Source organism: Orbicella faveolata, unplaced genomic scaffold, assembly GCF_042242905.1.
Source record: "Orbicella faveolata isolate gen_17 unplaced genomic scaffold, um_ofav_v1 contig_34, whole genome shotgun sequence".
Lineage (NCBI taxonomy): Eukaryota > Metazoa > Cnidaria > Anthozoa > Scleractinia > Merulinidae > Orbicella > Orbicella faveolata.
The window spans coordinates 22,375,001-22,393,933 of record NW_028301563.1 but is presented as its reverse complement, the minus strand read 5'-3'; the positions used below and the strand labels follow the sequence as shown (position 1 = coordinate 22,393,933).

At 40.2% G+C, this 18,933-nt stretch overlaps 1 protein-coding gene, 1 long non-coding RNA gene and 1 pseudogene across 5 annotated transcripts in view; all 3 read left to right on the top strand.

The window, feature by feature from the left end:
- Positions 1–18,933, top strand: part of LOC149105299 (uncharacterized) — a 341,662-nt gene that overhangs the window by 249,766 nt on the left and 72,963 nt on the right. The gene's annotated exons all lie outside the window — the stretch shown is intronic.
- The window catches only part of LOC110046682 (alcohol dehydrogenase class-3-like), a 145,567-nt gene that overhangs the window by 68,170 nt on the left and 58,464 nt on the right, over positions 1–18,933 (top strand). For all 4 annotated transcript variants that reach the window (XM_020752374.2, XM_089270737.1, XM_089270735.1 and 1 more), the window contains one exon: positions 2,265–2,326. In XM_020752374.2, the coding sequence (XP_020608033.2) occupies positions 2,265–2,326 (62 nt within the window). The remainder of the gene's footprint in view (positions 1–2,264; positions 2,327–18,933) is intronic.
- LOC149105307 (uncharacterized) lies at positions 6,912–11,740 on the top strand (annotated as a pseudogene).

Here is an 18,933-nt window from a genome sequence, read left to right as displayed (position 1 = left end):
AGGACTCGGCGGGAAAAGTGCGTTAGGTATTTTAATCAAAAGTGAACTTTGTCGAAAACGCTTTAAATTTTGCATCCAGTTTTGTTCAGGTATGTTAAGCAATGTCCCGTAGTTTTCGTGCTAAAGTTCGCTTCATTTTCAAGATATTGCGTATGCAATAAACCACTCGGTTTTTCCAACCTGTGTGCCTTTTTTGCATACATTATTTCTCGAGAACGAAGAGCAACCCAGTGAGGAAAACTTCAGAGCAGTGTTTCTCAAGTCAAACAAAGCCCACATGCCAAAATTCAGCTAGTTTTGAGCACTTTCATAGATGGCCCAAAAATCCAGGGGACGTTCTTGCACGTGGCCTTTCAATTGGGGTAGTTGCACACTCCTAGTGATGGGTTCCTGCTTTAGAGGGACAGTCAGCTGGAGCACATGTGCATTAGATACCATTTCTTAGCTAAAATACATATCACAGAGATGCAATTCATACTGTTTTTAACCAAATATGATCAAAATAATACCATAGGATGAGCAAAAGCACACTCAAAAACAGGTTTTCCAGTAAATGATTGAAAATCAAGCAAAACACTGTGAAGATTGAAGTGGATATCTAGATGTACTTTGATTTCAGGTTGAGTTAAACTTTTTTCAAAGTGAGAAAACAAGTGTCCAGGTCAGGGCAGTCCCAAAGCTGACTGTGTCCCTTTAATGGTAGCATTCAATGGAAACCAGGTTTGCTTGAGGAACAGATAATCAGGAGATAACCAGGAGAGATTGCTGCAGTTATCTTGTATATAAAGTCATCTAATCGTCATAAATGATAAATAAATCAAATTTAAATGCAGTTTTGAATGATTTGTATTGAAAATCTTTACAGTATGCTAATAAATTTTATTATGCCAATTACTTACGAAAATCAATTATGCAAATTAATGTCTGGTCAAATTGATAAGATGTCTGACGAAAATGAAGATTTGAAAGGAAATGTGTCCTGTTAAAGAAGAAAAATTATTTCCAGCACTGCAAACGTGGTGACAATAAGGCATTGTTCATTAGTTCATTAAGCCAGTTTCTAGAAGAACAATATTTTTAGCGAAGGGATTATGGTTGTTATGCACAGGTCTGGGATAAATGTTGGCCTGCCTCGTAGTACTAGTGCTGCTGCAACATCGAAAGCAAGGGTTTATTCTGTTCCCTAAGATCAGATTCTCTCAACATCTGGGTGGAGTTCAGCCTCCACATTATTTTGTTAAGTTTTACAACTAACCTGTTGTTGTTGATAATGACTTTGCAGAAAATGATTGAAATCTGTAGTCTAGGAGATTATTGTGTCATAGACACACTGCAGATAAAGTGTTGTGTTACAGAATATGGATTCTGTGTGGAATTTGTTACATGTGTGCAGTGTGCTTTGAAGTCTCATGTAAGCCCTCAATGTGGTGACTGAATAGAAATTAAAAATTAAACAAGACTTACCTGAAAGTTAAAATTTGATTGGAATTCTATCTGTCACCAAGCAATGAGAATTTACATGCCCTCCCTTCTCAACCCCTCACCCTTATGTTGACTGGGAGTTTCTCCACTGCATACATGGTTAGTGCTTTAAAAACTGAGTTTGTGCAGGCGCAATGCTATCACATGTAATCCCTAAATGCTTGGTGACAGATAGAATTCCAGTCAAACTTCAAGTTACAGGTAAGTCTCGTTTAATTTTTAAATTTTACTTTCCAAACCCAAAGTGGAATAGACTCATGTCTTCGCAGAGTCCTTCACAATACATGTCTGTCAGAGGCCGGAGGAGGAATTGATTGAACCATGTACCACATGTATTTATTATAACCAGAGCTACTCAGAAGCTCTCTTGATATTCCAATAATATAGTGTATCGATAAATGCTAGAATGGTGTAAACTTGTCCTTTTGAAGATGGAAAATCCTTGTTAGGCAGTTATTTTTATCTTTTGATCATTTTTTATACATGAACACATTTTTTCAGTAACAAATGTTAGCCTTTTTAATGTAAAAGTTACCTTACAGCTTAGCCCAAAATTTACTTCCTGAACCAGTTACTGGTAAGTATTTTGGACCATTAGTGATTTTTTACTTTGAATTCCAAGAAGTAAATTTACTTTCTGATGGAAAGCGGGTAAGTGCTAGTGTCAAGCCCTGAATTGTTACTTTCCCTTACGGGATTAGGTTTTTAAGTGGAGGGGGTTATAAAATACTGTGATTTTACAGTACTGTTAATAGCTATGTGTGCGGTTTTGTTTGTAACAGCTAAAGAGTTTGGCTGTACAGAATTTGTGAATCCCAAAGATTATGACCGGCCAATTCAACAGGTTTGAATAATTTGCTGTATGTTATGAAATGATTTCAAAATGCAATGATCTGTGGGTTATATCAGAAACTAACTAATTTCCAATTCTAAGTTTAAATATTGTGTAATGCTTAATTCAAACTCGATCTGGAAATAGTGAACAATTAGAGCCTCTCAGTGGGATTTGCTGATAAGGAAATCTCAGTTGGGATGACTGAGAGTAAAGTATCAATGAGTCAAATGAGTCAATAAGTCAAGTCAAACAATAACAAAGTTTCAAAAATTATTTTGAAAATTTGTATTTCCCAAAGAAAATGATCCTTACAAGTGAATATACACTGTATGAAAGATCATCTACAGGTATATTATGAACTTACAATGTGACCAGCTCTCAGTTGACTCGATAGCTGCGTTGGTAGATTACTGCACCACTATCGCAGTGGTCATGGGTTCGAATCCTGTTCAGGCCTGAATTTCTTTTTTAATTTCACAACTGCTTAAGTAGTGTATATCTGTGATAATCAATAATGTTTCAAAGTGATTCTTTTTACAGGAAAACCCATTTCAGCAAATCCTGTGACCTATTTTGATTTTGAAATTTCCATTCGGCATTGCACAATCTCTGTCATTTTGTTTACAAAGTAATGTCACAGCATAATTAGAGAGGCTCATGTAAGCAGGACTTTTACAACAAAACACAAATAATGAACTTTGTTTAAATGTCTGGTCGCAGTCATCTGTACACTTAAGATGGCTTACCACAGTTTTTTTGAGGCTCAGTAGCACGTGCTATCATTGCCTGCCAGACGTCAGTATTGATGGTGGGTGCAAAAATGACATAAGTAAGCCTAAGAAGAAACGAAAACCACTTCAGCACTTGAAAGGCGTTAAATCACTTTGGTATACATAGCAATAGTTTCAAACTCCTTTCAAACATGTGTTTAAGCCTAGGGCCAAAAAAATATGCCAAAAAAGCTCTATAAATAACTGGTGAAAGAGCTCTAATTTACTCTTGCTTTCTCGCACGTGATGCATGACGTCACATGAGCGCACACTTAAATAAAGGACATATGCAATCCAGTTTTCTTCCAAGGTTGTTAAAGCTAGTCTTTGATCGAAGATTGCTCAAAAACCTACCGTACAACCCATGATGGAATTTTCACATTTGATTTGTAGAGGTGAATCACACTTAGAGCCAAATTTAAAAAAAAAACTGTAAGACAGATTTTGAGTTATTTTTGATCTCACATTTTCTTAGTTTGCAGAAAATCTGTCACAGATTTTTATTTTACTTTGCATGAATGTTAAATCAGAGCCAATTTCTTATTTCTGAAATTTTGAGGTGGGGTCATACAGGAAGATTTTGAGAAAAAAACGTGATTTAACTTACTAGTGCCCAGTCTCTCCTTATGTACTCAGTTGTTCATTTTGACCATTTGTTGACGTTGAATTGTTCAAGTTTCACATAGAATGGTAAAAGACTTCAGCAAACAGTAAATAGAGAAAGGAAAAACATCCTGGAACATTTTTTGAAAAGGGTAAGTAAAAAAAATTGTAAATCTTATTTATAGCGGTCATGCACTTAGCTATACAAGCACTAAGCTTAGCTAGTTTAAAGGCATGCCACTGAAACAAGGGAAACAAATATTTCAAATACATGTAACATGGTTAAAAATCCCAACTGGCAGGAGGCAGACCAGTTGGCTATTTACAAAGCGTGACCGAGGATTTGAACTTGGGACAACCAAGAAACAATAACACATGTACTTACTTCATCTGCAGCTTCTCTAAACTGTTCATCAAGCTCTTCCAAAATACCTAAAATAGCGTCAAATTGTCTACAATGGAAAAAATATCATTCATGTCTGCCATAATGTTTGGGAATGAACGTTTGGTGTCTGCACAGTCAATTTCACATGATGGTGCAGTTCAGACGCAAAACAAAAGGCCAGCCCTTTGAAGTTTGCTAGGTTTCATAACCAGTCCCCTCCACTAACTATGCCCTAATCTTCAGATAGTTTTAATAGCTGGTCCGTGTAACGTTATTCTTCGGATAGTTTTGGAAGCCAATCAGACTGCGTTCAAACATGCATAATCCTTGGATAGTTTTTGTGGCCAATCAGAGCATCAACGGTCCCAGTCAGTCGCTAGGTCATGAACAGTTTTTTGAAATGAAAGGCTGCCAAAGTGATGAACTGATCTTTCATGTTTGGAGTCGGACAAGTGCTCCCAAAGTGCTATTTGGCATACAACAAAGGTGGGTGTCAGTATATTTCGATCTATTGAATGCTTAGACAGCGACTTTTAACTGAAACTTTCATGTTTGATAAGCGCTTTTCTTCTGCAAATGTTTCCTTTCCTTCCTTTCCTTTTATAATTACATCGCTTTATGGCTTAAACATTGTTATTTTCCAGTACCTATGTAAATGCAATCCATCCATTAGCTTGTAGCTAGGAGGAAAAAACAAGCTTGAAGAAAAAAAGAGTCCTGCAACAGGATTCAAACTACCAACCTCAACCCGCCAACTTTTAATCCTCTGGCATTAACCTTACAACTTTTCCGACATGACACTTATGTATTATTGTTGTAGCAAAACATCTATAGATTCATTGTAGCTAGGTATAAATCACTGGTCGATTGGAGACCCACAACGTGGTGACCAGCACGGTAAAATAATTTGCACACCGAGCTTTAATACAGTGAGCGATTAGTTTTTTTTCCGCAGGAAATCACTCAGTTTGCTAACCAAAGGACTTGCTTTACTGGCCATGTTATCTATTCATGGATATTTTTTTGATGCTAGATGGGTTTTTCTTTCTCACACTCCCCAATCAGGTCAAGAGATTGCTTGGCAGGTAGTCATAAAAGTCATCTGACAAAGCGCATGGTTTCCAGCTCTAAAACCAGTTAGCAATTTGCATTTTGGTTAGTTTGGGACCTGCTCTCATATGAGCAATTTCTATCCTCTGATTCAAGTATTTTTTAGTGCAATGAAGGAATGAAAATGTTTGTAATAACTCAAGTCCTTAGGACAGAACCGTTGATTTCAGAATAGCACTGGACTTGCTAGGGTAATTTTAAAGGCAAAGAGATGTAAAAGAAAATGTGGATTTTTTTTCTCGTGTGATAGAAATTAAGTTCATTGTTGATAGCAGAGCTCCAGCAGCCCAAGGGGCTGCCAAGCGGAACACCATACCCACATAGGAAAGAAAAGGAAACATGGCTATCATGTCTAGCAATATTCATTGTGGGCGTGTACCCATGATGACGTCGACGACGACATAGACTAGTCGGTATTTGGATAAAGTCCTCACAAAAATCAAGAAGCATTTCTTAGTAAAAGCTGGTAACAAGAGTTTTCTGAAGTAATCTGATGTGCTGAAAACGAAAATGCTTGTTACCGAAGTTCATTTTGTGATCATCAGTCTCAAAATAACGTCAGAAAATTGACATGTAAAATGACGTCATCGCAATGATAAATGTGTAGAAAAGGGGAAACCACTGAGTTAAATATCACAAATTTGGATTTTCTAGAGCCACTTCAGTTATAGTATGTTACATGCTTTGTATTTTGAGGAATTTAAGACTTGCCTGTCTCGTGGGCCAATGTATGACATTATTTTCAACTGGCCAAATTAAAACAGAAAAGTGTTTTATATGCACTGTTATTTTGGGTTTAACAGGGCTTTTTTTTCAGGGAAGTTCATGGCTACCCATTTGAATGTGAAAACAGAAAGGCATTCACAGTCAAGCTTCCCTAATTTCGCTCCTATTGTCTGAGTCCAGTCCAGTGGTAAGTACACCTGGTTACTCAGCTTCGTTGTTTAGTATGCCATCGCTAGATTTCTCGCAAGTAGAAAGCTGTTCTAAAGCTGTGAAATGTTGGAATGGATCCAGTTGTGACCCTAAAGAGAGCTTTGCCAGAAGTTGACTTGAAGCTGTGCATCTTCTGTCAGAAGCGTAATAAGCTAAAGGACGATGTAAGAGAAGCTACAAGTTACAGCAAAAATGTTGTTTACAGAACGATGACTAAACAAAGAAAGTACAGGGACGTAGCAAACAGAGAGGTTATCGATTGTCTGGAAGATTTACTTGGAAGAAATGACAATACTTGTATTGTCTGGCATGGCAACTGTTACGCATAGTACACAAGTAAAGAGAAAATCCAAAGTCTGCAACAAAAGGTAGAGACAAGTGAAAAACTTCGACCTGCAACAACAGCTCCTAACAGTCCTTGTAAAACATACAAGTCATGTAGAAAAAGTCAACAGGAGCAGATGCAAATTTTGCCAAAACAAAAACCAAAAAGAATGATTATCATCTGTAATGACATTGAAAATGAGTGAGCAAATTATTGAAGCTGCTCAGTTCAACTACAAACTTCGAGTTTGTTTGGCTGGTGTGTGTGATTTAATTGCTGCAGAAGCAAAATATCATTTACCATGCCTGAGTGCGTTCAAGAGAAATGCAGAAAAAGCGAAGCTTGAAACGAAGGAGAGACACACATGTATAATGGTGGTTCTGGATCAAGGCAGTTTTGTTCTTATTTTGCATCTCACTTCGCTCGCCGCAATTAGAACAAACTGCCTTGAGTCCAGAACCACCATTATACATGTGTGTAAGACAGGTGTGATTGCTGATCTAGCAAGCCGTAGATCAAACAAATCTTGGCCTTATAAGTTGCTTCACTTTGTGCGAGTCTAATTTTTGATCCAGAATTTTTTCCAGTTGAACAAGCCGCCGCCTGCCTTGGTATAAAGCAACCATGGCAGCGTCAAGGTTTTCTTCTAATGTGATAGAGATGTTTTACGGTCCTATCTCGCGCGAAGAGAATGCAAGACTACAGCCCCCTATAAGGCCCAGCAGGGATTTTGATTTTCAGTTGGTAAGAAACGACTTCGATGAATAGCTTTGTGTGTGGAAAATGGAAGTTCCAGAAGCCTATAAATTCAAAGCCGACCTTCTGAAATTCGCACAAAAAACGAAATCAAAATTTGCCAAAGTGATAGAAAATGAAATTAAAACCCTGAAAAGCATCAAAACGTAGTTTGCGCTTGACATTAAGTTTTTGATGACTAGAGATGGCAAAAAACAAGAAATGGAACATTTTAATCAGAGAGACCCCGTGGTTTTCAACAGAAAAACGCAGCAACGGTAAGCAAAGTGTTACGCCAATCAATCAATGAATTCAAAGGAGAAATAGAAGCATGGTCTCAAAGAGGCCCAGGCTGGGCGATAAGAACCATCTCGAAAGCCTACATCAATGTTGCCCAATACCAGCCTTTTTGTGGAGGCAGTTACATGCCACTGCCCAAAAAACTACAAAACAAAAAAGTGATCATCAACATCCAAAAAAAGAGACAACCAGTGCTTGAGATGGCGCTGTGTGCAGCACTATTTCCACTGAAAGATGGCATGAATGTATCAAGCCATCGAGATATCCCACAGAAGATGGGCTGAATTTTACAGGGATAGACTTCCCAATGCCCGTATCAGAGATAAGTAGGCTAGAAAAGCAAAACCCGTTCTTGGCCATAAACGTGTTTGGCTGGGAAACAGAATGCGTGACCGTGCATAGGCTCAGCGAAAAAGAGGGAAGCATCCTGAGAATCAACTTGATGCTTATACAGGACAACGAAAAGCCACACTATACCTTTGTGAGAAGGCTGAGTGTGCTGCTGCACAACCAAAGCAAGCACGGTGGCGTGAAACATTTCTGCGAACGCTGCTTGCACAGATACTCAAGAAAAGAGCTGCTGGAAAGACAAACCCAAATGCATGGGGCAGCTGAAGAGACCCACAAGGACATAATTGTGAAAAGCGACAGCCAGATGCACAGCCCGTACGTGTACCGCGGGAAAGACGTGGTGTACACGTTTTTGACGAGCCTTCAGTACCACGAAAAGGTAATGAGGGCCGAGCTGGCCAATAAAAAGCTGCTCACGATTACATCCGAAAACTGGCGTAAACACAAAAGTGCGACCAAATGCCACATCTGCAACGTAAGCCTGGTGAAGGCAGAGTTCCAAGACTCGATTGACGTGTAGAACCCCAACACCGGCGAATACCACGGCCAAAGCCACAAAAGGTGTTATTGCCAGGTCATGAAGGGGTTCGTGGGGCCTCTGAGAGAGAGACAGCCCAAAGGCCCCAAAAACGAAGACTGCATATTTTGCCGCTGTTGGTGAACAACTGCAAAGACGTGGTGAAAGACCACTGCCACATAACCAGAAAATATCGCGGGGCTGGGCACAATGCCTGCAACCTGAAGCTCTGCCTAAAACCCAAAACTACACCGATACCGGTGGTCTTCCACAACCTGAAGGGCTACGATGGACACCTGCTGATGCAAGCCATGGCGCGGGTGCAGGGAGAAATAAGCGGTATTCCGAACAACAGAGAAATACATCTCCTTTTCGCTTGGAAACCTGAGGTTTGAAGACAGCCTAAATTTCATGATGAGCAGCCTAGATGCGCTGGTAAAGGGTAGCGCACCAGAAGACATGAAAATAACGGAAAAAACTTGCGTAGACAGCGTAAAGAGGAAGCTGCTGCTCAAGAAAGGAATTTATCCTTACGAATACATGGACAGCTTTGAAAGGTTTGCCGAGACAAAGCTCCCGGCCAAAGAAGAGTTCTTCTCGAAGTTTGCCGGGAAAGAGATATCCGACAAAGAGTGCACCCACGCGAAGAAGGTCTGGGCCGAGTTTGGATGCAAAACCCTGAGTTTGGATGCAAAGCAGTGGCTATATGGCCAAAAATGTATTTGATCATGGAAGAAAAAAAATGTCAAGAAAGCCAAGGGAGTAAAAAAGAGCGTGCTAGAAAAAGAGATCCAGCATGAGCAATACAAAGAGGCACTGTTCGAGAAAAAGCAGTTCTGGCACAGGATGAACATCTTGCGAAGCGAGGGCCACAAGATCTATGGCATGCGCGTGAACAAGGTCTTGCTGTTGGCATTTGACACGAAGCAGTGGATAGCAGAAGATGGCGTGCACACACTGGCATACAGACACAAAGACATCATCAGGCACAAACTTGTTCGGGAGGAAGCTGCGTATTTGGAGGCACAACCAACAGCTCTCCACAAACAAAGCCGTGCTTAGGCCCGTCAGAGAAATAATGGACAACAAGCTCTTTCGGTTTAGTTACAGCTCTTTCAAGATGGTATACTTTCAAAGACCAGATTGGGTGTGTGGCTCTATTTGTGCCCCCTTCAAGTTCCCCAGGCTGGTACAAATATCATACATCAATGAGTGGGGGAGCTTTCTTTCTTTCAAGCCAACAGGTCTCGAATACTTTGTAGAGGGTTTGGAGGTGACAGATTTCTCTTTGATTGTGACAGCTGGTTTTTTCCCAAGAAGACTAGTGACTTCACTGTTAGGAGTGGCAACAATGTCGGGGAGCCTTCTGACCCAGGCAGTCGACCGCTGGCCAGAAGGCCGCAGCATTTCTACAGCATACTGATGCCCAAACAAGCGCTTGGCGAGCATGCAGTTGAAACGTTCCACGATAGCCTGGTCTCTGTGAATTTCAGGGCGCCCGAATACTGCTGCGCACATTCACCTGCACACCCAAGATGCAGTAAACGAATGCTTCGATTGACTGGTTTATGCGTACCAGACCTGCCTGCATCAGCCCTAGAGCTGTGTTTGGTGCAAACCAGTTGTACTGGGGCACATCCTCCGGCTCAGTGTAATAAATCAGGTTTCCTTTGATGGCTTTCCCACCTTCATCACTGAATTTATGGGTTTTTTGTTTTCATTGGTCGGCCTCACACAAAAGTATATGCTTCCCAGCCCGTGGTTGGCGCCCTGTGTGAAGCAGAAATCGCTTGAGGGGTTTATGCCGAACTCGTCGCAGATTCTTTTGTATTAAGCCTCGTCATAATGGTTGGCTGGCTTGCTTTGTTTTGCTGCAGAGAGGCCGTTGTGTGGATTGAGTTAGATGGGTGGCTGTTGAGCAGGTTGATTTTTGATGGGCCGCCTGCCATGAGCTTTAGGGCAGCCTTTTTTGTCTCTGGGTTTACCTCGATGTTTACCACCAGTATCGTTCCGGCAATGGCCTGTTTCAGCTTGCTGTTGAAACCGATCATGCTTTCACTGTTGATAATCATTCTTGCGGGCATCAGCCACGGCCCAGGGCAGACCACCAGATTGAGCCTTACTTTCGCTTCTCCATTGCCAGCTGGTACCTTTGCACGTTCTGGGCCAGGTCAGGCTGTCTGATTGCGTCTTCCTTCAGCAGCAGAAACTCGCTCTGGGCTTCTTTCGCCCTGCAACCTTGGCCAAGAATACTGCTGCGCACATTCACCTGCACGCCCAAGATGCAGTAAACGAACGCTTCGATTGACTGGTTTATGCATGCCAGACCTGCCTGTGTCAGCCCTAGAGCTGTGTTTGGTGCAAACCAGTCGTACTGGGGCACATCCTCCGGCTCAATGTAATAAATCAGGTTTCCTTTGATGGCTTTCCCACCTTCATTACTGAATTTATGGGTTTTTTGTTTTCATTGGCCGGCCTGACACAAAAGTATATGCTTCCCAGCCCATGGTTGGCCCCCTGTGTGAAGCAGAAATTGCTCAAGGGGTTTATGCCAAACTCGTCGCAGATTCTTGTGTATGAAGCCTCGTCATAATGGTTGTCTGATTTGTTGAATGTTGGATCCCCTGGCAAAGCGCTGATGCTCTGAATTCCACCAAGCTGGTACAAAATGCGCCAGACCATGAAATACACGTGGAATTTATAAAATGCTCTTATTTGGGGCAGCAGTGCCAGGTTTGAGCCATCAAAGACTTCTCGAGAAATCCCGCAGTCTTGTGTCGCACAAAACACAGCAAAGTTGAGCTATTGGGGCCAATAGTTCATGTCAGGTCCACCTAGCCACTTCTTGGATTTGGCTGCTGTGCTGTGCCTGAGGTTGGTTTGTTGAAAGATTTCTCTGAATTTTGTCACGAAGAAGGCATCTGGGGTCATGTAGATATTCATGGTTTGGTTGAAGATTTTTTTCAGGCTTGGCGCCACTTTTGTGAAATCTACGGCTGGGATTGGCAGCGCTTTCTTAGTTTTCATTGGTGACAATTGATATGGAAATCCTGCCATGCCCGCCACACCAAGAGCAGTGTTCATTTGTTGACTCCAGTACCACCTGTCTGAACCAAACACTCTTTCCTGCCTTAAAGAACATTTCTGCTGACACATTCCGCTTTTCATCAATATTGATTTGTGCCACCAATTGGTTTTAATCAGCATTCGGGAACTGTTTTGTGAATGCGACCCGCGCGTTTGTCTGGGCCATGGCTTCTTTGCCTCTCATATCAGGCCTTTGCACCCGTTTTTGATAATCCTGAAAATCCTTGAATGCGGCACTAGCCAGTTTGAATATGTTATATTTGTACAATATAATGGTGGTGCTTACGATTGTTGCAAAAAATAATGGAGACACTGTGTACTTTTGCAGTTTCTACAATAGCTGGCACAATCTTGAAAGAGTGGGGCAAATATATTTCAGAGTCTAGTGCTGTGCTTGCCTCTTTTCCTCAGGCGCATTATACTGTTGAGAGCCTTGCAAAAGAGCTAACAGAAAGTTTCAAAAATTATAAAAACAAGGCAAAAATTGCAGTAGAAACGAATAAACCTCACTCTGTTCTAAAAACAACAAGAAGGGATCAAGAGGTAACAAAAAAACAATAAATTTCAGTTAGTAATGCTTTAGCAAGGTTGCTTGGCACCGGGTTGACATTAAGCGATATTTCTTATGTCAAAAAACGAAACAGCCCAAGCACCTATTTCATTCATTGCGATCTGCTTGACAAAACTAAAAACATTTTAAACGGGAAGAGATCAGATGTTTTGGCTAGATTTGATATAAAAGGCTTGCCCTATGCCAAAGTAAGCTACCATTCTTTCCCGCAACAGGTGTTGTGTGACTGCTCCACAGACGCTCATGTAAATAGCATAACTGTCAGCGTCCAAGATGAACATGGTGAGCTCTTTGATTTCAAAGGCTTGCCTCTGGAATTTGAATTAGAAATTAATTAACGCTTTGTATACCATGTCATCTGCAAATGTTCTGCAATCCGCTCCTCCTGAGGAGCCTCTCTATCCCATACTGACGGCCCCCACTGAAAATTTCCGTTTGCAAATGATCGATGAGATGGCCAAATTTTTGGGCCAAGAGGTCGGCCACTTTCGCCTCGTGAACAAATACAAACAGGCAAAAAATTCGTTAATTGGAGTGCTGCGGGCTCAAGTGTTCTCTGAGCAGCGTTTTCAAGCATGAGCCTTGGTTCAGCTCTGTCTGTGGTTGGCCTGCCGGCCACAGTTCTATTAGGCAGCGTTGGCGGCTGTTTCGCTCTCGTTTCTTCAGGGCTTATAATCGCCAGCAGAAAACTTGAGGCGAAAATTAAAAAGCATCAAGAGATTACCACCCTCGCTGTTGCCAATCATGACACAATCAGCAGGCTGTTATCCAAAGCTTTGAATAACAATGCGTGGCTGCCCACGAGTTTGATATCATTCTTTCCGAGTTCCAGCAGAACAACTTCCTGAAGGAACAAGTCTGAGTCAAGCTGCTTCGCCAACTATCGAGCACAAAGATTGTTGATGTTGACAAACTGGAGAAAGATATCTGCGGCAAAGTTGAAGCCGAATTGATAAAAAAATAACTGACCCCGCTGCTTGGAATTGACATTTGAAAACACATGGTTTCATTTACATATTATAAAAACGTGATTGTCAGTTTCCACTTGATTCCGTTTCTCGTGAATGATTATTTCACGCCTGAGTGGCAGAGAAACATGCGTGATATCACACGAGAGGTTGCTGACGCCCTTACGTTTGTTTAAGGCTTCCGGTTGCGCATTCAATCAATCAATCAATCAATCCTTTATTTGTTAGAGCAGGTTTATAATTACAAGATTGAATGAACAATATTGAATTGGCAGCCAAAAGGCTGATGTGGACCTGCTTATAATAGTAAAATAACTAAGATAAAAACAAAACAATAATTAGAATTAAAATACCTTATTAACTTAATAATAAATAAAATCATCTGTCTTGTTTTAAATCAAAATGGCTTCTTTATTAAAAGAAAATTGGAGGATGTCTTTAGAACATTTTCTTAAAATTGGTTTAAAGCCTTCTTTACTAATATTAGAAAATTTGACTATTCTATTCAGAAAATTCCAAATAGTTGGTCCCCTGTATTTTAAGGAACGTCTTCCTAATTCTGTTTTCACCCTAATAATATTAAATTGGTTACTGAGTCTTGTAGATCTTGTTGATTTAGAAAATCAATCCAAAATTTGTCTAGGAGCAGACCCTGTGAAGACTTGATGCATCTTAAGTAATATGCGTCTCTTATATAAATAGTTAATAGGAAGCCACCTACATTGATATAGGCATAAACTACCTTCTAATGAAGAAGGAAGATGATTAATAATTCGGCATGCTCAAGCATGAATATGATCTAATTCCTTAAGTAATGATTGGGAACAATTTCCCCATATTGATAATGCGTAGGTCACAGTAGGTATAATTGTTTTAAAGTATATTTCTACTAGAACTGACTTGGGTAAATACAACATTCTTCTTAAAGCACCAACTTTTTTGGAAAAAGAGATCTCAACTATATCTACGTGGGCATGCCAAGAAAGATTTTTATCAATCATAACACCTAGGCAAGTAGTAGAATTAACAAATTTCACCAAGCCAGAGCCAAAATGTAATGGCTGCAAAGGACCAAAAAACTGTTGTTTTTTTAAAATCATAGCTTCAGTTTTTACAGGATGGATTGTCAATTTATTTAAAGTGCTCCACATAGATATCTGTGCCATAAGGCCATTTAGAGATAAGATGACTTGGTCAACACTTGAGCCAATTGTATAAATTGTGGTGTCATCAGCATACATCAAGATGGAGCCATCTTTTACATGATCGGGGAGGTCATTGGAGTAGATAGTGAACAGTCTTGGGCCAAGTAAGGACCTTGAGGGACACCAAATTTAATAGGGAGAAGAGCAAATCTTTGGTTGTTTACTTCAGTATATTGATATCTATTACTCAAATAGTTCATTATCCACAGGGGTAATGGGCCAGAGATACCAACTGCATTTAGCTTTAAGGATAGAATTTCATGTGACACAGTGTCAAATGCTTTCTGGAAGTCAATAAAGATAGCTCCAACAGTTAAACCTTTATCCATAGCTAGTTTCCACTTTTCTGTCATGGTAACAAGCAAATCCTCTGAAGAAAGTCCTTTTCTAAAACCCCATTGATGCTCACTTAAAAGTCCACAGTCTTGTAAATGAGTGTCAATAATAGAACAAATTTGATTTTCAAGAAGCTTTCCAGGAATGCTGAGTAGAGAGATTGGTCTGTAGTTTGAGACTTCAGAGAAGGAACCTTTCTTGTGAACTGGAGTAATTTTTGCTTGTTTCCATATATCAGGAAATTGGTTCAAACACGAACTTCTATGAAATACAGTAAATAAACCATCAGCACCAGAAGATTTTATCAAGGATAAGGCTCGTGATGAAATGCCATCTGGTCCAGAGGCCTTGGCTTTTACATTCTCAAGGTCTTTAACAACTTGGCTGATGTTTATCTCCATAGATTGAATGGTAGGAGGTATTAAATAGATATGATTCAACATTTCAAAATCGTCACGGATGGAGTGTTTTTGTGACAGATCTTCCCCAATGGATGTAAAATAGGAATTAATGAAATCTGCTTTATCTATGTCATTTGATATTTCAATATTGCTATTGTTATCTTTGAGAGTTCTTACTAAGGGAGATTTCTTTGCTTTATTAGTACAATCTTTCACTCTCTTCCAAAATTCTTTTGAATTTCTGGACTCGCTAAATCTATTTCTCCAATGCTCAGATTCAGCCTTTTGAAGGAGGTTAAAAAATAAGGTCACCCTGTTGCTTCTCTGTATTTATTCCAAAGATGACTTGAGCATTGTGAGCCTTTGTAGGATTTCAATAACTTGAATCTTGAATTCATTTCCTTCCTGATATCTCTATTTACCCATGGTAAAGAACTTTGTTTGATCTTGATTTCGCAGAAGGGAGCATGAGAGTTAACAATGTTCTTGAAAGAATGATCCCAAGCCCAGGTTGTATCATTTATATCTTCAAATGTAGAGCAACACCACCAAGGAAAGTCCTCAATATCTTTTTTTGAGTTAAACTAAGTTGGTATTTTTGAAGCTTTGGGATTTCAGGATCAAAGGATTTTGTTTCTTTGGAACTAGATAATGCATGACATAAATAAACTTATGATCAGCAATTGCAAAATCCATAACATCAGCATCTTTAACTTTAGAGGGGTCACTAACAAGTATCAGGTCCAACAGTGTTTGTAGTTTCAGTTGTATGAGTTGGTTTCTTTATTATATTCCTGTAACCATAGCAGTTCAGAATCTGACGAAGCTTTCTCCCATAGGTGTCTGAGTTTAAAAGTAAATTTGCATTAAAGTCGCCAGTGATAATAACGTTTTTGCGTGACCTCCAAATACGTTTGAGAGTTAAATTGAATTTTTCAAAAAAGCTGTCATAACCAGGGGGTCTGTAAACACAACCAATAAGGAGTCTTTGTGAGCGGGCTTTTACATCTAACCAAAGAGCCTCGGTGTCTTCTCTTTCGTATTTGGAGATTATCTCACAATCAATGTTCTGTTTAACATAGAAGGTGACACCTCCACCTTTCCTGTCTCTTCTATCCCGCCTCCAAAAGCAATAGCCATCAATATAGAGCTCAAAGTCGTCAGTAGATTCATTTAGGTGAGTTTCCGTAATGGCAAGGACATCAAGTTGTGAGTATTTTAGAAGAATTTTAACTTGGCTAAGGTTGCAGTGGAGCCCACAAACGTTTGAGTGACCGACAATGACTGTACGGTTCCTGTTTCTTCTAAGGGAAGACAGCTAGTCAAATAAGCTTGAATCTTCTTGATTATACGAGGGACCAGGATTGAATTCGATATCACCAGATAACAAGATCCTGCGAACAGACGACTCCTTCAAAAGTTGGAAAGTAACTGTCGATGAAGAAGACGTATATTTGGCGATTCTTGAACCAAAAAAGTTCTTTGTCGTTGTCAAAACCCGTGGTGATAGAAAACCAATATGGCCGCCATCCAAAAAAGGTGGGATGTTTGGTGACGCATTTTTTAGGTAACTTCGAGTAGAATAGCAATCAGGTAAAGTATTTAGTTGTACTACGGACACTGGTAAGTGTAGATTTGGATCTCTATATGAAATATTGATTCTGTAAAAAAGGATTTAAAAAGCTTAAAATCACAGAGCTCAGTAAAAAGGGGCCGTTCGCCATGACCACCATGAAGCCATGCCTCATGGCTTTAGTTAAAGCTGGTTGCATTCCTCTTGGCTTCAGTTGAAGCCATCAGGAATTTTACAGGCAGATTTCTCTCTTTTGCCCACAGTTTGTTAGAATACGGCATTTCTTCTCTGCCTGGTCGATGAAAACAACACTTATCACCTTTTTTCAAGTAAAAATTGGGCACGAAACGCGGTAAAACAAAGAGCTTCCACTAGAGCAAAAAAAATAAACAGCTGATTGCCCCAGGGCAAATATTACTTGTTTATATTTCTTTTGACAAGAGAATATTGGCGACCTCTTGTGGGTTCATCCGTTTCATCTCGTCAATTAACGCATCTGTAAAGACTAATAATGGCGCTTTTTCATCAATAGTCCTTAAGCCAGTCACCCACAAATGCTTTTCATTTTCTCTTTGGGGGGATTTGAAAATTCTTTGCTTCTTGTGGCTTTGATCAACTGGCCCTTTTCTTCCGCAGCCCATTCTGTTATGTCTAAGATTTGTCAAGCTTCAATTGCTTTTTTCTTTGTCCAGCTAGCCTTGTCACAGCAATTGCTATCCTTGCAGCCAAAAAGCCCGCCCCAAAGGCAGCAAAACTTCTTAAAAGTTTGTTAGAATCTTCTAGCTTTTCCAAGTGAGTATACATTTCTTCGAGGGCTTCGTTTACTTTGTCAAACCTTTCTTCAGTGAGTTCCTCGTGGTCGCACACATCAGAAGAAAACCTTGATGCGGCCATGGTCGCTTTATACCAAGGCAGGCAGCTTGTTCAATTGGAAAAAATTCTGGATCAAAAATCACTCGCGCAAAGCGAAGCGACTTATAAGGCCGAGATTTGTTTGATCCGTGGCTTTCTAGATCAGCAATCATACCCACCTTACACACATGTATAATGGTGGTTCTGGACTCAAGGCGGTTTGTTCTAATCGCGGCGAACAAAGCGAGACGCGAAATAAGGACGAAACTGCCTTGATCCAGAACCACCATTATACATGGAATAGAGTTGGAATTAGAGTTGGAATATGCTGCTGACGAAGGCTATGTAATCAAATTAAATGATGCATGGAATAAATATATGCTACTGGCAGAAAGAGCAGAAATTGAAATTCCCAGATCTTTCATCAGCCGCAGATCAACATTTAAAGACAAGTTGTTACTCAGACTTGGAAATCCGATGGATTGTGTCCAGTCTCTCAAAAAAAGCCCGTCAGAACGTCTGAGTTTGCTTATTCCTTCAAAATTCGCCAATGTTGCTGTATCAAAACTGGTTAATGAGAGGGCTGACACCGATGACTTGCTAACAATGCTCACATATGAGCCACAGGAAGATATTTTCCTTTCTCTGGTCCATGTAGCATTGAAGATACGCAGGGATTTGATGGAAGAGCCAGGTCTCCAAAGTCTCAGTGTCAGTGAGCAAGATGTCATTGACTGTGTTCCAGACAGTTTGTACATGTTCTTACGACTCTTATTTCGAGGTCAAAAACTTTTACATGGAGGAACAGTTGAGAAGGAAGCTGAGGCTAGGTGCGAAGTACTTTCAAGCACGTTGGACTGGGAAGTAACCTTCATCAAGTTACACAGTCGAAAGATCTTGGCAAGCTTTTTAATAAAGCGGGCTACATTTTGAGCTATGATCAAATTCTGCAAGTAGACACGAGCTTGGCAGAGAGCGTCTTGAAGTCTTTGGATCCTGAAACAGGTAGTGTTATGCCACCAAATCTTTTACATGGGAAATTTGTTCACTTCTCTGCAGACAATATTGACATTCTGGACAAAACAATGGATGGCAAGAACACTTTTCATTCAACTCAAATTGCAGTATGGCAAAGAGGAGCAGAAAGTAACTTAACACTTGAAAATTTGAAGCCATCAACTAAGCATAGTCTTAGTGTTCCAGAGTCAATAGAGAAAAATTATCCAGTAGCAGTCAAACGAAGTTCTCCAGTGTTTCCAGGGGCATTTCCAAAAGAATCGTTTGATGCTGTTGATGATGGCAAAGATTCTGTCCGTACTTCTCAAGCAACTGATATGGCATTCAACATGTTACGACATAAAGCGGTGATAAAAAGTGGGTGGACAGAATTCAGTCAGTCGCTGTCTCAGAATGAACAAGAAGTAACAATAATTGGATACTTGCCAATTCTTCAGGCTCCAGCGCATGAATTTGACACTCTTAATACTGTAGTTAGAGGGTGCTGCACATATCAGCCGTGCTAGGACAACAGCATACAGGTCCAACAGTAGATCAGGCTTTGTATTGTAAGCTTGTTGAGCTGAAATGGGCA